The sequence below is a fragment of the Barbus barbus genome, assembly GCF_936440315.1.
Source record: "Barbus barbus genome assembly, chromosome: 39".
Classification (NCBI taxonomy): Eukaryota; Metazoa; Chordata; class Actinopteri; order Cypriniformes; family Cyprinidae; genus Barbus; species Barbus barbus.
This window is the reverse complement of record NC_136717.1, coordinates 2246465-2267160: the sequence shown is the minus strand read 5'-3', so window position 1 is coordinate 2267160 and position 20696 is coordinate 2246465. Positions and strand designations below refer to the sequence as shown.

General features: G+C 39.1%; 1 protein-coding gene and 1 long non-coding RNA gene across 2 annotated transcripts in view; one reads left to right on the top strand and one right to left on the bottom strand.

Moving 5' to 3' along the window:
- LOC306858963 overlaps positions 1–20696 on the bottom strand; it is a 1377007-nt gene that overhangs the window by 511706 nt on the left and 844605 nt on the right. The gene's annotated exons all lie outside the window — the stretch shown is intronic.
- Positions 11074–14383, top strand: LOC306858903 (uncharacterized protein; the record flags this gene model as incomplete). The annotated part of the gene is made up of 2 exons (XM_079399700.1): positions 11074–11245; positions 12271–14383. 2 exons carry the CDS (start codon positions 11074–11076, stop codon positions 13428–13430), a joined length of 1332 nt encoding a protein of 443 aa, XP_079255826.1. The 3' UTR covers positions 13431–14383.

Genomic DNA, 20696 nt, shown 5'->3' with positions numbered 1-20696 from the left:
GTGTATTATTTAGAATGATAACACTGTCAGAAATATTTGCTTTCTGTATCCATTTGTCCCTGACAGGGTGGACATATTTTGTAAGTTGGTCCAAATGTTTTTGCTTATAATTATTTTATTAAAGGTCCAGGAGCTGGACCAACCAGCAATTGTTGAAGTTTAAAGTCTTCTTAAAAGAATAAACATGTGGTTTAACGAAAAACTTGAACAATGTCTTTAAGAAATTTTCATCTGTCAAAGGCACTCTATGGTGATATTGACCCAGCTATGAAAAGAGTCAGTTAACCACCTGAATAAAACCATCAGCACCGTTTATAACGGGGTCTATAGCTTATACTAAACCTCTGTTTCGTTTAGTTAAATGTACGATACTTGCATTGCCTTTGTCGTTGACGAGTGTCCAGATGCAGTCTCGGATGAAAGTCTTGATGGTTTCAAGGTTTTGGACTCGCGATCCCGTTCTTCCGGGTTGAAGAGTGATGAATTCCAAAGATGTCCTGACTCGATGGTGATTGAGAGTTTCTTCCCAGGTAGAAAGTGAAACAAAGAGCTAAGAAAGAGATCTGCTGAGATCCGAGAATCTTTGGTTGAATGGAAAGTCAAGGCCTGGCACAAAAACTTAAAGGTCCAGAAGAGTACTCCCTCACATCCTCACACCAGCTGGAAATCTGCATTTGTCAGCGGCAGTAGCCTTCAGTGGGGCATCTTATATACAGATCCACAAGGTTTGTCTTTTGTTAAAATTTGTTAAAATAACTAAAGATGGAAATTTTCCAGGTTATTTCTGCTGATGTCATGTGATATCTTCCAGGTCCTGTCAGCTCTCTGTCTGGAATGTATTTGTCCTTGAACATTTTTTAATCACCAGAAGGTCTTTGTCCAGCCAACAATCTTGTGGCACTGGAGGTCTGAACAAAATACAATGTTGGAGAGGGCAAGGCATTATGGAAATGCTGTTGTCTTGGGTGGTGACATGAGAGCCGAATTTCAGTTTAATTTAATCTGTCAAACTGTTAACTGCATTATAAAAAAAAGTTTGTTTACATGATATATTTATGTGTACTGTGTATGTATGTATGTATGTGTGTGTATATATATATATATATATATATATATATATATATATATATATATATATATATAGGGCTGTCAAAGTTAACGTGTTAACGCATGCGATAAATCTAAAAATTGTAACGCGTTAATATTTTTTTTTACGCAAATTAATCGTTTGATGAAGTTTGACCCCAAACAGCACGGAAGGTAATCATTGCCTGCGTCCCAATGTGCACGCTATCCATCCTAAATTCCATGTGACTTTAGTAATTTTCAATACTATTTAGGGCAGACAGGGTGAATAGTATGCACATTGGGACACAGGGATTGTGTGATTATGAGGCGCCGGGCTAGACAAAAGTGAAGCGAGAGAGCGCGAGTGTGTCCGAGAGAGAGAGAGAGAGAGAGCGACAGTGCGTGAGAGATATGTATACTCATATGTGATAAGGGTACAGCGAACCAGTGTTGCCAGGGTCGTGGTTTTCCCGCACAACTGGGCTATTTTAAAAATACAGTTGTGGGAAATATTACAGAGCTGTGGGTAGCGTTTTTTTGGGCTACTTTTATAATGTACCGCGGCCCCCCAAAGTGTATGTGTACACATGTGATCGCAAAAGGAAGTTATTACAAATACTTGATGGTGTTTAAAGTGAGTTTTGAGTAAAAGTGCACTATTGAAGCTGGTATTGAAGCGATGTGGCTTGGTAAACACTTTATTGTCAGTATAAAGGCTGATAACGGCTGAATAAAAACAAAATAATAATAATGATTATGTCTCATACTTTGCAGAGATGTGAAAGGTTCTAGTTTGTCATGCATTCCTTTATTTCAACACATTTACAGGTAAATCCTAGTATTTAAAATTTGCGATTAATCGTGATAAAAATCTTTAATCGATTGACAGCACTAATATATACTTTATGATCATAATTAATTAATATACACAATATATACAGGTATATTATGTAAACAAACTTTTATTTTGGATGCAGTTAATCGTTTGACAGCACTACACTAAACCAGTTACTTCCTATACCATATTCTTTTCTTTTCTACTCTGATTTCCCCTGAAGGTCACTGTGCCAAGTATGGAAGCTATACTATGATGAACCTGGATGACAACAAGGTGGTGGACATTCAGTTAGTCCAGGTACAAATGCAATTCACTATGTCACTGCAATAAATAAGCTATAATGCCATTCTACAATACTTTAAAGGGATAGTTCATCCAAAAATGAAAATTCTATCTATGTCACGCCTGTTTTGGGTTTTGTCATGTTCATGTTTTCATGTTTTTTATTTTGTAGTTTGTTTCATGCTGTGTTTCTTGCTTCCCTTGCCTTCATGTCTTCATGCTATTGGTTCCCTTGTTCATTTGTGTCATGTTTTGATTGGTTGTCCTAAGTCATGTGTCTTGTCCCCATTGTTTGGTTCTTGTCATGTGGTGCTCTTTGTTTGCTATAAGTAGCCATGTTGTTGCCTTTGTCTCTTGTCGTGTATTAATGTTGTAACCTGCTGTCGGTGAGTCTAGTTTATTTGTCCATGCCAAGTCAAGTCTGGTCAAGTCAAGTCTCTGTTTGTATTTTGTTTGAATCTTGGATTTCATATTTGTAAATAAACTGCACTTGGGTTCATCACTACGCTCGCCTTCAGTGGACTCATTTCACTTTAATTACTCGCCCATATGTCGTTCCAAACCCGTAAAACCTTCATTCATCTTCGGAACACAAATTAAGATTTTTTTGATGAAGCTTTCTGACCCTCCACAGAGAACAATGCAACTGAACATTGTCTCAAAAGCTCTAATTGACTTCCTCTTTTCTTTTAGCATCCAAATTGCTTGCTTTTCTCTCAAAGTCAGCTCCCTCGTCTTCATCCTGGTTTGTGTGTCATCATCGAATGCAAGATTCAGAATGCAGAAGTAATGGATATAACTGATACGACACATTCCCTGCTTTTAATATCTGAAGAATTAATGAAACGGGACACAGATGATCACTTAGAAAGACCTGTGAGGCAACTGCTCCAATACTTATGCTCACATCAGATAGAGGGATGAAACTATAAAAGTGCTGAACTTCTTAGCTGGTAAAACATCTATGTGTTGAATCACCCAATAATAAAATGTGACATTCTGTAGTTTTGTCTCATATTCATCTTTTAATCATATTTGTAAATGTCTTGACTCCACAGCCAACAGAGCAATTTTGTCTTTACTGTTCCAATACTTTTGGAGGGCACTGTGTGTGTGTGTGTGTGTGTGTGTATGTAGGGGAGAGTGGGGGCGGTTGCAACACTTTTTACATTTCCTTCAGTTTCTCAGCGACCGTTTGTATTAGACAAAAAATATATATATTAAACCCATATGTCACCTACCTGCCCATACTATTGCAACTGTCCCCATATATGGGGGCAGTTGCAACAGTCATTTAGATGTAATAAAACTCATACTTCGGCATTATTTTTCAAATATTTTTTTAGTTTGAGACCAGAGTTCACTGAGTTAACATATTAAAGTAAAAAAACAAAACAAGTACACAACCATGTAACACCTTTGTCAATCCCACAAACTGATGTAGGCCCTAACAATTTCATAACACCACCAAAAGAACACAAACTGATTATTTCATAGCATCAAGTATTCACAATTCCCCATCTGACTCACAATTGTGGCAAACCACCATCAGTGCAGGCTTCATGAGCCCATGCCTTGCACTGCCAACATTGAAGCCACACCTCGCTCGGTCTGGAGTAGCTCTCCAAACAGACAATGCAAAAATCTTCTTCTTTCTCAGAGTCACTGTCCTTCTCTGTATGCTTTTTCTTCTCGGTTTTGGTTTGTTGGCTTGTTTCCAGTGTGTTTTTTGACAGTTTTCTCTTAACTTTTGTTGGCTTTCTCTTAACTTTTGCTTTCTCCCTCTCCAAAGCCTCCTTTTCGGGGGTGTCTGTCAAGATGGCCGATTTGCATTTTTCCCTACCGTTTGCTTTCGTTATCTTCCGTGGTCCTGCTCTGGGGTGAGGTCTAACAGTCTCAGGTGAGAACTCAGATTGCACTGGAGGAACTGTAGAAGAAGCAGAAGTCCCAGTGTGCACTGGAGAAACTTCCAAAGGAGCAGATGTCCCAGCTTGCTCTGGAAGAACTGGTGGTGGCGGCCGGTCTGTCACCAAAGATGGTGCAAAGTCACTGTCTTTGAATTTATCTCGGTTATAAGGCCAAATTCCAGTGCTGCTAAAGCCATTCTGCACATTGCCTGGTATTCCAGCCAATGGGAGGACCAACCTAACAATTCCAGGAATGTCGTAGATGGACATAGTCAGGCCTGGGTGACTTCTCATCCAGGTATCGCAAAATGTGTTGACATGACGTTTTAGGGGGCCATAAACGGTACGATCGAGTGGCTGTAATTTGTGGGAGCAATGGGGTGGAAACGATAGCATGACAATGCCATTTTCTCTGCAGAAATCTATTCCTCTTACAGAAAGATGGGAGGAATGATTATCAAGGATCAAGAGGACTTTGGCATCCAATGAGGCCCTCGTGTGGTGGTGGAAATGTTTAAGGAACTGAAGGAAATGGTCCTCCATCATCCACCCTGATTTATTGCCGGCTCCAATGCATCCAGGCGGGCCATCGCGGATGAAATGGTCCTTGAAGTTCATTGAAAGAATCATGTTTCCTAATGCATTGCCTGCACATGCAACTGTTACCAGTGTTCCTCTCTCTCCTGAGGTTACTACCCCCACCTGTCTGACGCCGCGCCCGGCAACAACATTTTCTGGTTCTTGGACAGTTGTGACCCCCGGTCTCATCCATATTCCAGATGTCCTTCCCTTCAAATTTGTTTTTGTCAAGCACATTTGCAAGATTGTTGTAAAACAAGGGTACATTGTGACGGTTGAAGCTTGTGTTCCGTATGAGACTGGTAGCTTGAGGGCACCGTATAGACAGACTGGGCTGTCTTTTCATGAACCCCATAAACCAATCCCGGCCAGCCAGAGAGCACTCATTCCAGGTTTCAGGGTAGGAGCACTTGTAATAGACAGCCAGTTCGAAGGCCAATCGACGAACCTGCGAAATGGATGGTAAATGAAAATGGAGGTGGAATGGTAATTTCTCTTATCTTATTATTTCACAGTCTCAATATTCTTATATAATTCTCCCTACCAGCCCTCTCTTTAAGCCTACACTGCTTTAATACCTTCCTCATGTTACGGGAGTGACGAGACGTGAGACGTGCGGATCCATTTGCGAAGCTTTATTAAAAGACGTGGTCATACAGGCAGGGTCGAGAGACCGCAAACAGGTATGGCAGAGGCAAGACAGAGCAATTCGTGGAGCAAGCGTGGGTCGACGATCGGCGTACCAAATCCAGACAGGGCAAGGCAGAGAGAATAATCCAAAAACACGGGCAGGGTCAGACACGGCAAGATAAACCAGACAAGACTACTAAGGAAGCGCTTTGTATGCAGACTAGGCTAACAATACTCGGCAGTGAGCAAGAGCAAGTCCCAGACTTAAATAATGAGTGATGGTGATTGTGAAATTGTGATCAGGTGTGGGCGAGATAGTGAACAGGTGTGCGTGTCGTCAGTGCAATGGATTGTGGGAAATGGAGTCCAGTGTGTTGTGAGTGAAGTCAATGTGGTGAACGGGTGACCTCTAGTGGTGGTTGACCGGGAGAGCATGGACCAGATTCGTGACACCTCATGCTTACATCTTTAGTGCTAAGACCATAGAAAAGATCAGCTGCTCTTTTTAGGTATTCTGCCAGGCTATCTTCCTGTTGGACTGAGAAGACCCTCCTCGGAGTCCAATAACCTGTCCTCATCTCTCCTGGACATAACCTCTCTGTCTTTTTAATAAAGCGGGTTGTGTGGCAAATTGAATACTCTTTTGCCACAGACCTCACTGTCCTGCCGTCATTGCTCACTACAGCAGCAGCTAAGGACAGAATAGGTAGAGGGACACCGACATCAGTTATCCCTTTCCTGTCTCGTGGCATACTGAAAAAACAGAACAGAAAATGTAGGATACACTGCAGCCTAGTTTGACTTTTAAAAAAGCAATTTGCTGAAATACAAAGAGGAGACACCTGGCTATTGAAATATGTTCTTTATCAAACCACTGATTTGCCTTTTATAAAAAAAAATATTTAATTGTCATTATTATTGTCATGTGGGGACAGTTGCAACACCATGTGGGGACTGTCCCACCCCCTGGCAGCCATCTTAAAACTAGTGATGCTAGCCTAATAAATTAGCTTTAATACATTGTACCTAACTAAGTTTGTTAAGAGCTAAGAAACTGCACATTCAAACTATAAAACTACAAAGATCAATACTTAAACAGTTTAGACATTGTGACAAAAAATCTAGTTGTAAAAAAAGTTACTTATTTACCTTGAATTTCAGTTTCACATGTGGCTGTTAACTTCCAGAAAGAAGGAGGGGCATACTGAGCATGTGCAGTAGGAGTGTCATGACTCCAGCTCCATATATATTAGGTATAATTAGATGTAATTAGTATCAATAGCTTTGGACTTTGCAGCTCTGCAGTTCATCCTTTCAATTCATCCTAGGTATTAGGTACAGCTTTACCGTATTATATTTGTTTTCTAATGTAATATTATATTGATGACGTAGTACAATAGATGCTGCATTAAGTTTAGAGACTGATATAAGAAAGGCTCAAGTCAATAAAGAAGTGGTAGTAGGTATATTTTTCGATATTGAAAAAGCGTATGATATGATTTGGAAGGAGGGATTGTTAATAAAGCTGGAACAAATAGGGATTGTAGGTAGAATGTTCAACTGGATAAAATATTTTTTGCTTAATAGAACAGTTCAGGTAAGGGTTGGATCATCATATTCTAGAGTATATAAAATAGATAATGGTACTCCGCAAGGAAGCGTATGCAGTCCTGTATTGTTTAATATAATGATAAATGATATTTTTCAAAATGTCAAAATAGATATTGGAAGATCTCTTTATGCTGATGATGGGGCGATATGGAAAAGAGGACGTAATGTTTCACATGTAACCAAAATTATACAAACAGTGGTTAATGAAGTGGAAAAGTGGGCCAATAAGTGGAGTTTCCGATTGTCAGTTGCTAAAACTCAACTAGTCTGTTTTGCAAAGAGAAATAGTATCCCTGAAATTAAAGTTAAACTTTATGGACAAGTACTGGAACAAGTTAAAGTTATAAAATATTTAGGAATATGGATGGATAGTAGGCTGACTTTTAAGACACACATAGAGAAAGTATTAGAAAAATGTAAAAGTAATAATATATTAAGATGTTTATCAGGGATGGAATGGGGAGCTTGTCGAAAATCTTTACAAATAATATACTGTGCTCTGATCAGATCAGTAATTGATTACGGGTATATTATTTATGGATCTGCATCAGAATCCTGGATTAAGAAAGTTGAAACAGCCCAGGCACAATCAATAAGAATTTGTTGTGGGGCTTTTAGATCCTCTCCTTTGTCGGCATTACAGGTGGAGGTAGGAGAATTGCCAATAAGATTGCGTAAATTGAAATTAGCAATGAATTATTGGGTTAATATAAAAGGACATACAGAGACACATCCAGTTAAGGAAATACTAAAAGAATGTTGGGAATATGGAAATGATGGCATCAGAAGTTTTGGTTGGACAGCAAATAAGGATGCTATGAATCTGGGTATTACTGATATTCCAGTTAGTCCCTCTGTAGTAATACCAAATATTCCTCCTTGGTTGCTTCCTATGCCTCAAGTTGATTTTCATCTTCAATATAAGTTTAAGAACGAAAAAACTATACATAAGGAGGTCGTAGTACAACAGTATTTGGACCAAGCATACTCCTCAATGCTTCATATATTCACTGATGGGTCTAAGGATCCAGCTTCTGGGCATACGGCTGCAGCTGTATACATTCAGAGATATCAAGTCAAAATTCAGAAAAGAATAACCAATTATGCATCTGTTTTTACAACTGAGCTGATAGCAATTTTGTTGGCTATTCAGTGGGTAGAGGAAGTTAAGCCAACAAGGGCAGTTATTTGTTCAGACTCTATTTCATCTCTAAATAGTTTGTCAGGTGGGACATCAACAGTAAGGCAAGAATTGATTTATGAAATACTTATAAATCTGCTTAGAATACAAAATATGGGTATAATCCTGAGGTTCATATGGGTACCTGCTCACGTAGGAGTACAGGGGAATGAAACCGTTGATAAATTGGCTAAACAGGCGATGAAACATATGACTATTGAAGTACAAATTCCACTAAGTAAAGCAGAAATAAAAGGAATAATCAAAAATCAAATCAATAAAAAGTGGCAAGAAATGTGGGACAGGGGAATAAAGGGTAGGCACCTATATAGCATTCAAAAACAAGTTGGTAAAGGGAGAGTATGCTACAACAACAGAAGAGAAGATATCATTATTACACGACTGCGGATAGGACATTCTGGTTTAAATCATTCATTATACATAATAGGGAAACATCAAACTGGATTGTGTATATTCTGTAGTGTAGCAGAGACAATTGAACATGTACTTATACACTGTACAGCATATAATAGAGAAAGAGGCGAGTTGACTGAGAAATTGAAGGATCTAAGTATAACTAATTTCAGTTTAACAAATCTATTAAGTTGTGCTTCAGAACAGTCAAGAGTGCAAAAAGAAATATTATATTATCTCAAAGTTACAGGATTGGAAGGAAGAATTTAGTGTTTTTTTTTGTTTTTTTTATAAACCCTGTCGAAGCTTCACACTCCAGTCCAGTTGGTGGCGGTAATACACCATAAGTTGGCTTGTCAACCGCCAATAAACGACACAAGAAGAAGAATATTATATTGATTTTAGCGAATAGGACTTTTATTTTGGTGTTGCGATGTGACGTCATCAGGGTGCGCGCGCTCCCGCGTCTGTGATTCTGCTGAAGAAAGGTGAGTGCGTTTAATCATTTAAAGTGTTTAACTCAATAAAACTCGTTTAGAGGATTGTCTATAAAACAGCGAAATTAATTTGTTAGCCAATGTAACACTTTAATGCTTTATCTTGTAACATTGCAGTCCCTATATAGTGAATTATTTGATCTTAAGTGAGTTGTTACTGTCTAGCAACGTTAGTGATGAGAAACGAGTCTTTTCACTGAATCAACTGAATCAAATGATTCACAAAGTGATTCCCTGTTTTGAATCACCTGCTGCTCAAAACAACTGCAAATGTTTTCATGAAAGTGGAATCTATTAAATATAATATGCAAATCAGCAAATATTTAATAGCAGTTTCAATACAAATACAAACCTTGTGTAGAATTTGTGTCCTTTTATTAAGTTCATTAGCTCTCTCTCTCTGAATGACTACTGAACTAGTGTGCTGACTACTGAACTATTGCGCTGACTCCCTCACTAGTGGGCTGACTCCCACACTAGTGGGCTGACTCCCTCACTAGTGGGCTGACTCCCTCACTAGTGGGCTGACTCCCTCACTAGTGGGCTGACTACTGAACTAGTGCGCTGACTACTGAACTAGTGCGCTGACTCCCTCACTAGTGGGCTGACTCCCACACTAGTGGGCTGACTCCCACACTAGTGCGCTGACTACTGAACTAGTGCGCTGACTACTGAACTAGTGCGCTGACTACTGAACTAGTGCGCTGACTACTGAACTAGTGCGCTGACTACTGAACTAGTGCGCTGACTACTGAACTAGTGCGCTGACTCCCTCACTAGTGGGCTGACTCCCACACTAGTGGGCTGACTCCCTCACTAGTGCGCTGACTACTGAACTAGTGCGCTGACTACTGAACTAGTGCGCTGACTACTGAACTAGTGCGCTGACTACTGAACTAGTGCGCTGACTCCCTCACTAGTGGGCTGACTCCCTCACTAGTGGGCTGACTCCCACACTAGTGGGCTGACTCCCTCACTAGTGCGCTGACTACTGAACTAGTGCGCTGACTACTGAACTAGTGCGCTGACTACTGAACTAGTGCGCTGACTCCCTCACTAGTGGGCTGACTCCCACACTAGTGGGCTGACTCCCACACTAGTGCGCTGACTACTGAACTAGTGCGCTGACTACTGAACTAGTGCGCTGACTACTGAACTAGTGCGCTGACTACTGAACTAGTGCGCTGACTCCCTCACTAGTGGGCTGACTCCCACACTAGTGGGCTGACTCCCTCACTAGTGGGCTGACTCCCTCACTAGTGCGCTGACTACTGAACTAGTGCGCTGACTACTGAACTAGTGCGCTGACTACTGAACTAGTGCGCTGACTACTGAACTAGTGCGCTGACTCCCTCACTAGTGGGCTGACTCCCACACTAGTGCGCTGACTCCCTCACTAGTGGGCTGACTCCCTCACTAGTGGGCTGACTCCCTCACTAGTGCGCTGACTACTGAAATAGTGCGCTGACTACTGAACTAGTGCGCTGACTACTGAACTAGTGCGCTGACTCCCTCACTAGTGCGCTGACTCCCTCACTAGTGCGCTGACTCCCTCACTAGTGGCCTGACTCCCTCACTAGTGGGCTGACTCCCTCACTAGTGGGCTGACTACTGAACTAGTGCGCTGACTACTGAACTAGTGCGCTGACTACTGAACTAGTGCGCTGACTACTGAACTAGTGCGCTGACTCCCTCACTAGTGCGCTGACTCCCTCACTAGTGGCCTGACTCCCTCACTAGTGGGCTGACTCCCTCACTAGTGCGCTGACTACTGAACTAGTGCGCTGACTCCCTCACTAGTGCGCTGACTACTGAACTAGTGCGCTGACTCCCTCACTAGTGCGCTGACTACTGAACTAGTGCGCTGACTCCCTCACTAGTGTGCTGACTACTGAACTAGTGCGCTGACTACTGAAGTTGGGAGCTGATTGAGACACACCTGATTGAGATTTAGTTTACACTTATTTTTCTTTCTTTTAATTCTTCTGATCTTAAACAGGAGAAAGTGTTCAAACACAGAAAAACTCCTGCTGAAGCGACTGAGATCCACGAGACACTGTTATGAAGATGGAGTTTATTAAAGAGGAGACTGAAGACGTGAAGATTGAAGAAACATTCAGAGTCAAACATGAAGATACTGAGAAACAAACAAAGATGGAGTTTATTAAAGAGGAGAGTAAAGATATGAAGATTGAAGAAGCATTCAGAGTCAAACAGGAAGATACTGAGAAACAAACAGGTTGGTTTCTTTCTCAAAGCTGAACTCACTCATCTGATCCTTATATAAATGGCCTACAGATATGAAAATATTACAGAAGTAGCCAAAACAATTATTTTGTGTAACATTAAACATATATCTACTTCTGAGTAAGAAAACAGTATTTCAGAATAACTTTAGTTTTTATCTTAACATTTGGGTTGAAAAAATAAAATAAAATCATTTACAGGCAACATAAAATAATTGAGTGACAGCTCTCTTATCCTCATGTTGAGAGAAGTACTGAGCACTCATTGTGTGTCCTGTGTTTGTTAGTTCTAGACTAAAGTGATGCATTTACTGATCTCACTTTCACAAAAACAGATTCAGTATTCCTCCAAACTAATAAAGAACAGTGAAATGCAAACTCAGAATATGATGCAAATATGCAATAATTAAATGGTAAATAACTCATATCTTTTATGTATTTAATCCCATTTTATTAACCAATGTCTTTGCTTCTGAGCTTCGATTATCAAATTCAGTCATACTAAGCAAAAATTCCTTTAGATGAACTAACATTTGTGCTTTTTTATTGCTTAAGTGTTTTGAAGTTTAATTCTGCTGTACAGACGTGAATTTTCTTTTCCTTCAGCCTGAGGCTTATTCAGTTCACTTTTTGGTGTAATTTGTCAAAAATAAACTTTTTATATTAAAAACAAACAAGCCAGCCTAGCCCAGATTTGAAAAGTAATGCAAACGTAATATAATACATTACAATGTAATGTATTATATTAATGGAAAACAATGTAATGGTACATCCCTCCATCAAGATCTAGATGAGCGGAGGTCCTAAAGAATGGGATGGGGTCCTAAAGAAAGCAAAGGCTTAACAATATCAACAAGAGGTTTTGAGATTACAGGTTGCACCTCATTCAGTAGTTTAGTAGGTATAGGATCCATGATATGTGTTTGGATTTGATCCATTTCATGTCTAAATGTGTTGATGTTTGTTGCTTTATGCCATTAAACTGGTGTTAACTTGTATTTGTCTCTTTTCACCTCAGACCTGATGGCACTGAAAGAGGAGAGACAAGAACAGAATGAAACAGAAGAGAAAGATCAAAATGAGAAACATCATGATTTCAAAACTGAAGAAAAATCAATAAGTTGCTCACAGACTGAAAATAGTTCATCACCAAAAAAAGTAAAAAAAACACAAAACATTCATTCCCAGATGAGAATTTATACTGGAGAGAGCTCTTTCACCTGCCAACAGTGTGGAGAAATGTTTGATCAAAAAGGATTGCTTAAAGTCCACATGAAAATTCACATTGAAAAGAAACCATTAACATGCTCTCAGTGTGGAAAATGTTTTACACGAAAAAAAACCCTTAAGACTCACATGAGTATTCACACTGGAGTGAGACCTTACACTTGCTCTCAGTGTGGAAAGAGTTTTACACGGAAATGTTCTCTTAAATCTCACATGAGTACTCACACTGGAGAGAAACCTTACACCTGCCGACTGTGTGAGAAGAGTTTCACACGAAACGGAAATCTTAAGGCTCACATGAAAATTCACATTGAAAAGAAATCATTAATATGCTCTCAGTGTGGAAAGTGTTTTTTACAGAAAAAAACCCTTAATACCCACATGATCATTCACACTGGAGAGAAGCCTTTCACCTGCCCTCAGTGTGGAAAGAGTTTCAGACACAAAGAAACCCTGAAGACTCACATAAGAAGTCACACTGGAGAGAATCCATTCACATGTGATCAGTGTGGAAAGAGTTACAGATATAAAGAAAACCTTAGTAATCACATGAAGATTCACTCGAGAGAGAACCGTTTTAAATGTCATCAGTGCGAAAGGAGTTTCACAGACAGGAAACATCTTCAGGATCATGTTAAAATTCACATCGGAGAAAAGCCTTTCATGTGCCATTACTGTGGAAAGAGTTGCTCAAATGAAGGAAAACTCCAGATTCACACGAGAATTCACACTGGAGAGAAGCCTTTCACCTGTGAACATTGTGGAAAGAGTTTCAGGACTAAAGGAAACCTTCAGGTTCACAAGGTAGTTCACACTGGAGAGAAGCCTTACAAGTGTCCTCAGTGTGAGAAGAGTTTCACAAGTCAAAGCAACATGAAACGTCATTTAAAAACGCATTCTGGGAAGATTTTCCATTTTCCTCAAAGTGACAAAGTTCAGATAAAGGAGTAATTTCTACAATCATCTGCACATTCATTTTGGAAGACATTCATTTGTAGTCAATGTATTAAAAACATTTTTTGCCATCACACTTACAGATCACCCTGCTGAAAAATCCAGCATGGATTCCAAGCGGCTCCATGCTGGTTTATGCTGGTATAGTGCTGATCCAGGCTGGGGTAGGATGTCAGAGACCGAATCACACAAATTTAAGATTCGATCAGAACATTCCAGAGAGGCCCTAGCTCCAGCCCGTCTGAAGAAAGCCTAACTCTCTCACAAAACAGCTTGCAACATGAAGACAAAAGAACACTTATTGATAAGTCCAACGCAGGAAGGAGATCATCAAATTTGGGGCAAGAAATCAACATTAATGGTCAGAGAGATGCACCGCGTGACCAGCACATGTAGATTGTGATAGAAATCACGAGCTACAGACTTTCTTGGATTGGTTTCAACCACAAGACACAGACCAGACTGAGATTCCTTTGTTCACAGAACATGTCCCACACAGAACGTCACAGAGACTGTCTTTTCCATATGCACCTAAATCATCTTAAAGGGACTTATGAGCAGCTAATTATTTCTATGCATGACTCCATTTTATGTATGTAATCCACACATTAGACTATAATGTAGGCTTGCTGCGATAGACGGTGTTGGCGGTGATACCGGTGTTAAGCCGCAACACAGGTTACGTAACTTGTCCACTGCGGCACCGTCCCTCACCGTCATTTTGATTTTTTTAATAGTAATAAAAATAATTTTGTTCAATGCAAGAGGTTAAATAAGTGATTGATGGTTGTTCAGGTCTATGCAATAGCACATATTGCTTGGGATATCACATTTTCATTCACTTAAACTCATCCTTTCCTCACTTTCTGCAACGTGTGAATGCGTGTGTTCATGTTAGATTAGTTTACATGTCTTAGGTTTATTAAATAAAGCCTGATATATTTGTATTGAAAAGAGGAGTGTTTTGTGCTTACAAGTTTGTCTTAAACTGCCGATCTTGTTACTGTTTAATAGTGTTTTCACTATATTTTGGATTTGAATATCCAGTGCAGAGTTTGTTCAGTGATCAGCCGTGAAACAGTGACTCTGTTCAAATTCCGTATAAAATTATAAATGATTCCCTTTGAGCTAAATTGACCTGTTTCCCTTACTTTACATATTACCTTACACTGGTATAATGCTGGTGTAGCTGGTGGACCAGCATATATCCATGCTGTTCTCAAGCATGTGGTTGGTCTTGCAGAGTTTAGTGTAAGTAGGCCAGCTGTCTGTATGAAAGTAGTGTTTTGGGGACATAGTTTTTGCTTGCATGTTTCTCTACTTAATGATTATTGATGCAAAGGAAAAAATATAAAGTTTAAAAAATATGATTTGAATTATATAAGTCATAAGGACCAGCATAAAGCAGCGCAGACGGCAGAGAGCAGAGTCAGTGCCCACAGAAACTCCATCGGCAATCACACCCTCGAGGCAGTGGAGGACTTTACATATCTTGGCTCTACTATCTCTGCGACAACGAGCTGAACACCAGAATCGGCAAGGCATCAATAGCGATGGCCCGCCTGATCAAGTGTGGAACAACAGCATGCTCACCATTAACACCAAGATGAAAGTGTACCAGGCCAGTGTCCTCCGCACTCTTCTTTATGTTTTTTGTTTTTCGTCATTTATCAGTATGTGTATAAAAAAGTTTAGAGGGTTCATGAACTGATCCTCTGATTTAAATACTCCAATTAAAGGGATGTCTCTTTTTTCAGTTTCTTTAACTTTTGAATGTTTACACTGAATTGTGGACTTGAGCTGATGTTTTTCCACTAAATAGTGTTTTTGCCGGTAAGTGAAAGCACTGTGATGGTATCTATCTGTCGGCGTGTCTGAAAGATGGAAGCAGAACTTCGCTGCTCTTCTGGATTTCAGAGAGCAGAGGGAATCTGCCTGGTTCTGCCCTGCTGCCCAGATTTGGGGCGTTTCTGTGAATTCCCAAGATGTTTTTGCAGAACTCAAGGTGGAATATTTCAACAGGGTTTTTGTCCCATGTTTCATAGTTTAGTTTAAATTTGGGGCCCCAGATTTCACAGCCATAGAGAAGAATGTGTTTTATGATGCTATGGAAGATTTTCAGCCACAGTTTAATGGGTGGGTTGAATTTGAACAGGGGTCTTCTTATACTGTAAAAAGCCTTGCGTGCCTTATCCGTCAGATCTTTTATTGCAGTATTGAACTGTCCAGAGGCTGAGATTGTCAGACCCAAATAATTATAACAGGTGACGTGATTAATAATTGTTCCCCAAATTGTAAACTCATATTTTTTTGTCAGCAAGACGAGGCTTTTTCTGAAAGATCATGATTTTTGACTTCTCCATGTTTATCGGTAAGGCCCAATCATTACTGTACTTTTCCAAAATGGAGAGTCTTTGGTGCAGCCCCTCTTCATGTAGAATATCGTCTGCATACAGGAGGCATTTGATTTCTGTGCCCTCGAGGGTCAGACCAGGACAAGAGGACTTATCAAGTGCTGATGCCAGTTCGTTAATATAGATATTAAATAGAGTCGGGCTGAGGCTGCAGCGTTGACGGACTCCTTTGGTCAGACTGAAATAATCATTTGGCATAAATCCAATCTGACAGTTGTTTAGAGTTTTGTGTTCTTGAATGAACTGAACTAATCTGTCATTAATAATAGAGCAGAATAGTTTTCCGAGGTTGCTGCTGACTGTGATGCCTCGAGTTGCCTAGAGTTATTAGATTTTATTTCCAGATTTCAGGAACGTGTCCTGATTTTAATACGAGATTGAATAGCATCTTTCAGTTTGGAGCTGCTATGTTTCAGCATCTCATTAGATATTCCATCCAATTCTTATTTGATTTTGCCTGTTAGTTCATGTAATGCTATGGGTTTGTCTAAATGGTTTAGCTCATCTTTTGTGGGGAATTGTGGGTCATGTAATTTGGAGTTCAGATGTTTTTGGGTAACGGTTGGTTCATTTTGTGAATAGAGTTTTCCGAAATGTTCAGTCCAGATGTTTGGGTCGTGGATGGGAATGTGTTTAGCTGTTTTGGATTTATCTAAATAATTCCATAAGAATTTTGGTCGACTGCCTCCTCAATCTTGTTAAGCTTCATTTTCATGTGATCAGCTTTTTTCTGTATTAGCAGTGACTTGTATTTTTTAAGGGTTTGTTGATATGTGGCTCGTGTTTGTTGGTTTGCAGGGTCTCTGTGTTTTTTATTTGATAATGATCATAATTCTTTTCTTATTTTTTGGCATTCTTTAATCAAACCAACCAGTTTTAGCAATTTCTTTTTTACATTTGTAATGTTTTCTTTTTCTCAGGGCTTTTCTGACCACTGTAGAAAAAATTTGAATTAATTGTTCTGTTGCTAAATTGATTGTTTTCTTCTCAAGTAATATAATTATATCTGAACTATATACAATATTAATATTCCCTCTCCATAGTAAAATCCTCAGTGCTGAGCCCTGCATCAATTTTAATTTTTTTAGCTAGTTAACATATATACTTGTAAAGACATTGTTTCCTACAGCATATAACTGGTTTAATGAAAAAAGTGCATTTCTATCACAGTATATAAATTTTAGTGTTTGAACACAGGGTCCATTAATTTTGAGATATTTCGGATCAGGTCTGGTTTTGTCACAGAGTCCTGGCAACTCTGTTCTCAGGAGTCAGAGGACGAGGTGGGTCTGTTAGTCTTGATTTATAGTAGTATAGCAATGCACATGTCAAGGAATAATGTAAAAAAAAATAGTTTACACTGAAATCCGTGACATAGCATACAGTTTCTTTAATCAGGGTATATAAAGTCTCTCTCCGTCTTAGACTGCATGAGTTTTGCTTTTCCTAGCTTGTGTCAAATGCTTGATTTTAATTTTTTTTTATTACAAACTACTGAATATACTCATCTGTGATAAGCTAACTCTGTAAATACAGATCTGGCAGAACTTTTTAGTATTATGACAATAAAATCTTCCAGGTTTCTCAGTCCTGCAGATGGTACAGAACTACTGGACTAATTATATGCACCAGGAGCAGAAGAATAGTAGTGATCAAACTATAGAAACACTCCTGCTGTCAACATCATGATTTATCATTACATTGTTCAGTCAAACACATTAATACACATTTCTGGAGCCATTTGATTCAATATTATGCTTTTTGACACAGATACACTTGCTGACCAGAAAAGACCTGATTGAGACCACTGTTACCAATTGCGAAGGTCATGCTGGCTTTGGGGGCCGCATTTTTGAGGTTTGTAATCACCATAAACTCCACCTTCCCTAAGGGTGAGATACAATACACAGATTTCACACACATACACCAAGAGTGAGGAACACTAATATAATGATTGTGTGTCTGTGTGCGCGCTCTGAACTAAAAGCACTACTTACCAATTCTCCTATTTCACAATCTGCATAGTATGTTTTATTTGGTGGGGGATTTTTTACAAAATCCTAATATTAAACCAAACTCTTATAGATTAACATACAAATGAATACAGAGTTATATGCGAACCAATATATATTTGTTCTTTTGTGATTTTAGTTCATATTTTGATTATTTAAGGGGATTTTACTAAATATTAACATCTCTGATACATGTTTTGATTAGTGCACTCTCGAATTCTCTCATCAGAAACTAGAAAGTGCAGTACATGTGATGTAAGAGATCAATTCATACAGCTCATAGCTTTTTTAGAGTGCTTCCACTCACGCTAGACTGAATTCAGTTATATTCTTTGATAATGTAAATGTTCTTTGCTCACTGTATAACTTGTTCGTTGTTTGAATAATAGTGGACATGCAGCGTTATAATTAAACTTAAAATGTCTTTTTATTAAATTTGATCAGGTTAAATACAAATTCAGTCTTGTTAAAATATTTTGTCATATGGATAGCCTACTTGCCAAAAACGTTATGATGTGCGTAGTTAATAGATTACATTAAGCTACAGTGGTTTAAGCGCATTTGAACAGAGACTAGAGCGCATTAAAGAGCTGTGAATGTGAATTTCGGTGGCCGTCTTGAGAAGCTAAGAAGCTTCGGAAAACGGCTCATGAAATTAGGTAATATCGCATGAATATTTCACATGAAATTCTGCCAGCGTGAGATGTAGGGACGCGCGCCATGGAGGCGTGCAAGAAAAATACAGATGCACTAGACTAGGCTATATATTTCTGGTCAGTTTAATAAATAACTAATAAAAAAAACGATCACAAAAATGAAGTATCTTGGGGATGATCGAGGGTCACAAGGAAAATCTCAGACCTGGCCCTGCGGCGGGGGGTGCTGCAGCCCTAGTTCCCGTGGCCATGGTTGAGTTTTACCGTTTTTGAATCCATTCAGCCGATCTCCAGGTCTGGCGGGAGCACTTTTAGCGTAGTTTAGCATAGATGATTGACTCGGATTAGACCGTTAGCATTTGGTCATCAAAAATGACCAAAGAGTTTCGATAATTTTCCTATTTAAAGCTTGACTCTTCTGTAGTTACATCGTGTACTAAGACCGACGGAAAATGAAAAGTTGCGATTTTCTAGGCAGATATGGCTAGGAACTATACTCTCGTTCCGGCGTAATAATCAAATACAGGTGCAGCAGGTGCAATGATATTACGCAGCACCTGAAAATAGTCCCCAGCTAGGTAACTAGTTATGATATAGCTGGGGACTATTTTCAGGCACTGCGTCATATCATTGTGGTTCTGGTGTTTGAGTGTCAGGTTTCAGAAATTGTGTGACAAGTAAAGATTTTGTGTGTAAGCAGAGAGAGAGAGAGAGAGAGAGAGAAAAAAAAAAACCTTTAAAATACTTTTTTTTTTTTTTTTTTTTAACCCGTTTCATACCAAACATGTCAACTCTCTATCTGGAAAACAGAATGTTCTGCTGTCATTTTGTCACAGGTTTATCAGACACAGGAGATTTCTAATTTAAGAGTAAGAACATTTGGGCCCGGTTTCACAAACAGAGTTTAGCTTAAGCCAGGACTAGTCTTTAGTTAAGTTGAAAATATTTAAGCAACTTTTACAAAAATGCCTTAGAAGAAAACATCACAGGTCTGCATCTTGACACAGAACAATGACACTGACGTATTTTAAGATATGTCAGAGCAAGATATTTTCAGTTGAGACGGCTCAAACATGCATTTTAGTCTGGGACTAGCCTTAAGCCTTGTCTGTGAAACCGAGGGTTGGGCTTTTAATGATTAATCATGTATAATCTACAAATGTTCCCGCATATGCATAATTGCGGACGAAAGCAAAAATCAACTCTCTCAAAAACTGTTGTGTTAGCGCCACTGTAATAATAATAATAATAAATATAGCTGCAAGCAGCGATTCCGGGTCCAAGCCTCCGAATGGCCCGTAGAGCGGGAAGAGCAACAATATACTAAAAGGTGGAACAAACTGAACGAATGTGAAAAATTGCCACTTTGTAATTATTGGTGAGAATAAACTTATAACAAACAGGAGTTTAAATAAAAATGATCACAGCATGGATAAAAACATGCATTACTAATCCAGAATTAATGCAGATATGTACAATTCTGATCTGGATAATGAATTTGTAACTCTACAATATTATACCGTTTTATAAAGTTGCACCACATGCAATTGGACATGCGTTTTAAATGAAGTGATAACTACATTTTAGACTACCAAGTGAAAAATCAGAATAACAGTGTGTGAATTGTGACAAGCACACAACCAGATACATTGTAGTAGTTTGAAGCTCTTTAGGGGAGAAAAAAAAACCTTAGCTTCATTAACATGTACTGTGTGTGTTAAACTGGTGTCTTCAGGAGGAATGTAACTGCATAGAAATGGAGGAAAAGTACAGATTTAATTAGGCAAAACGTGCAGTGAGACTTTAAGCTTTATTTGCGTTTGATTCACAAATGAGGTAGAAATTAGAAGTCAATTTGCAGTTTAAGAAATTTTGAAACCGTTTGTAGATTATACAAGAACTGAAAATACACTACATGAAATTAGGCATTATGCTTTAGCAAAACAAAGTTAAAGCAACTGTACTTAAATGCAGCGGTTCACATCTTAAACAGTAAATGTACAAACATGGTGAACAGAAGCAGTAAAATCCATTTTGAGTTTTTGCCTGGCACGGTGATAGGTTTAAAGCATAGGTCACTAACAGGCGGACCGCGGTCCTGATCCGGACCCAAAAGCCGTCCCATACGGACCAGTCTACAGCCAAAACAGAAGGTTAAGATTTAAACCTGACGGGGTGCTT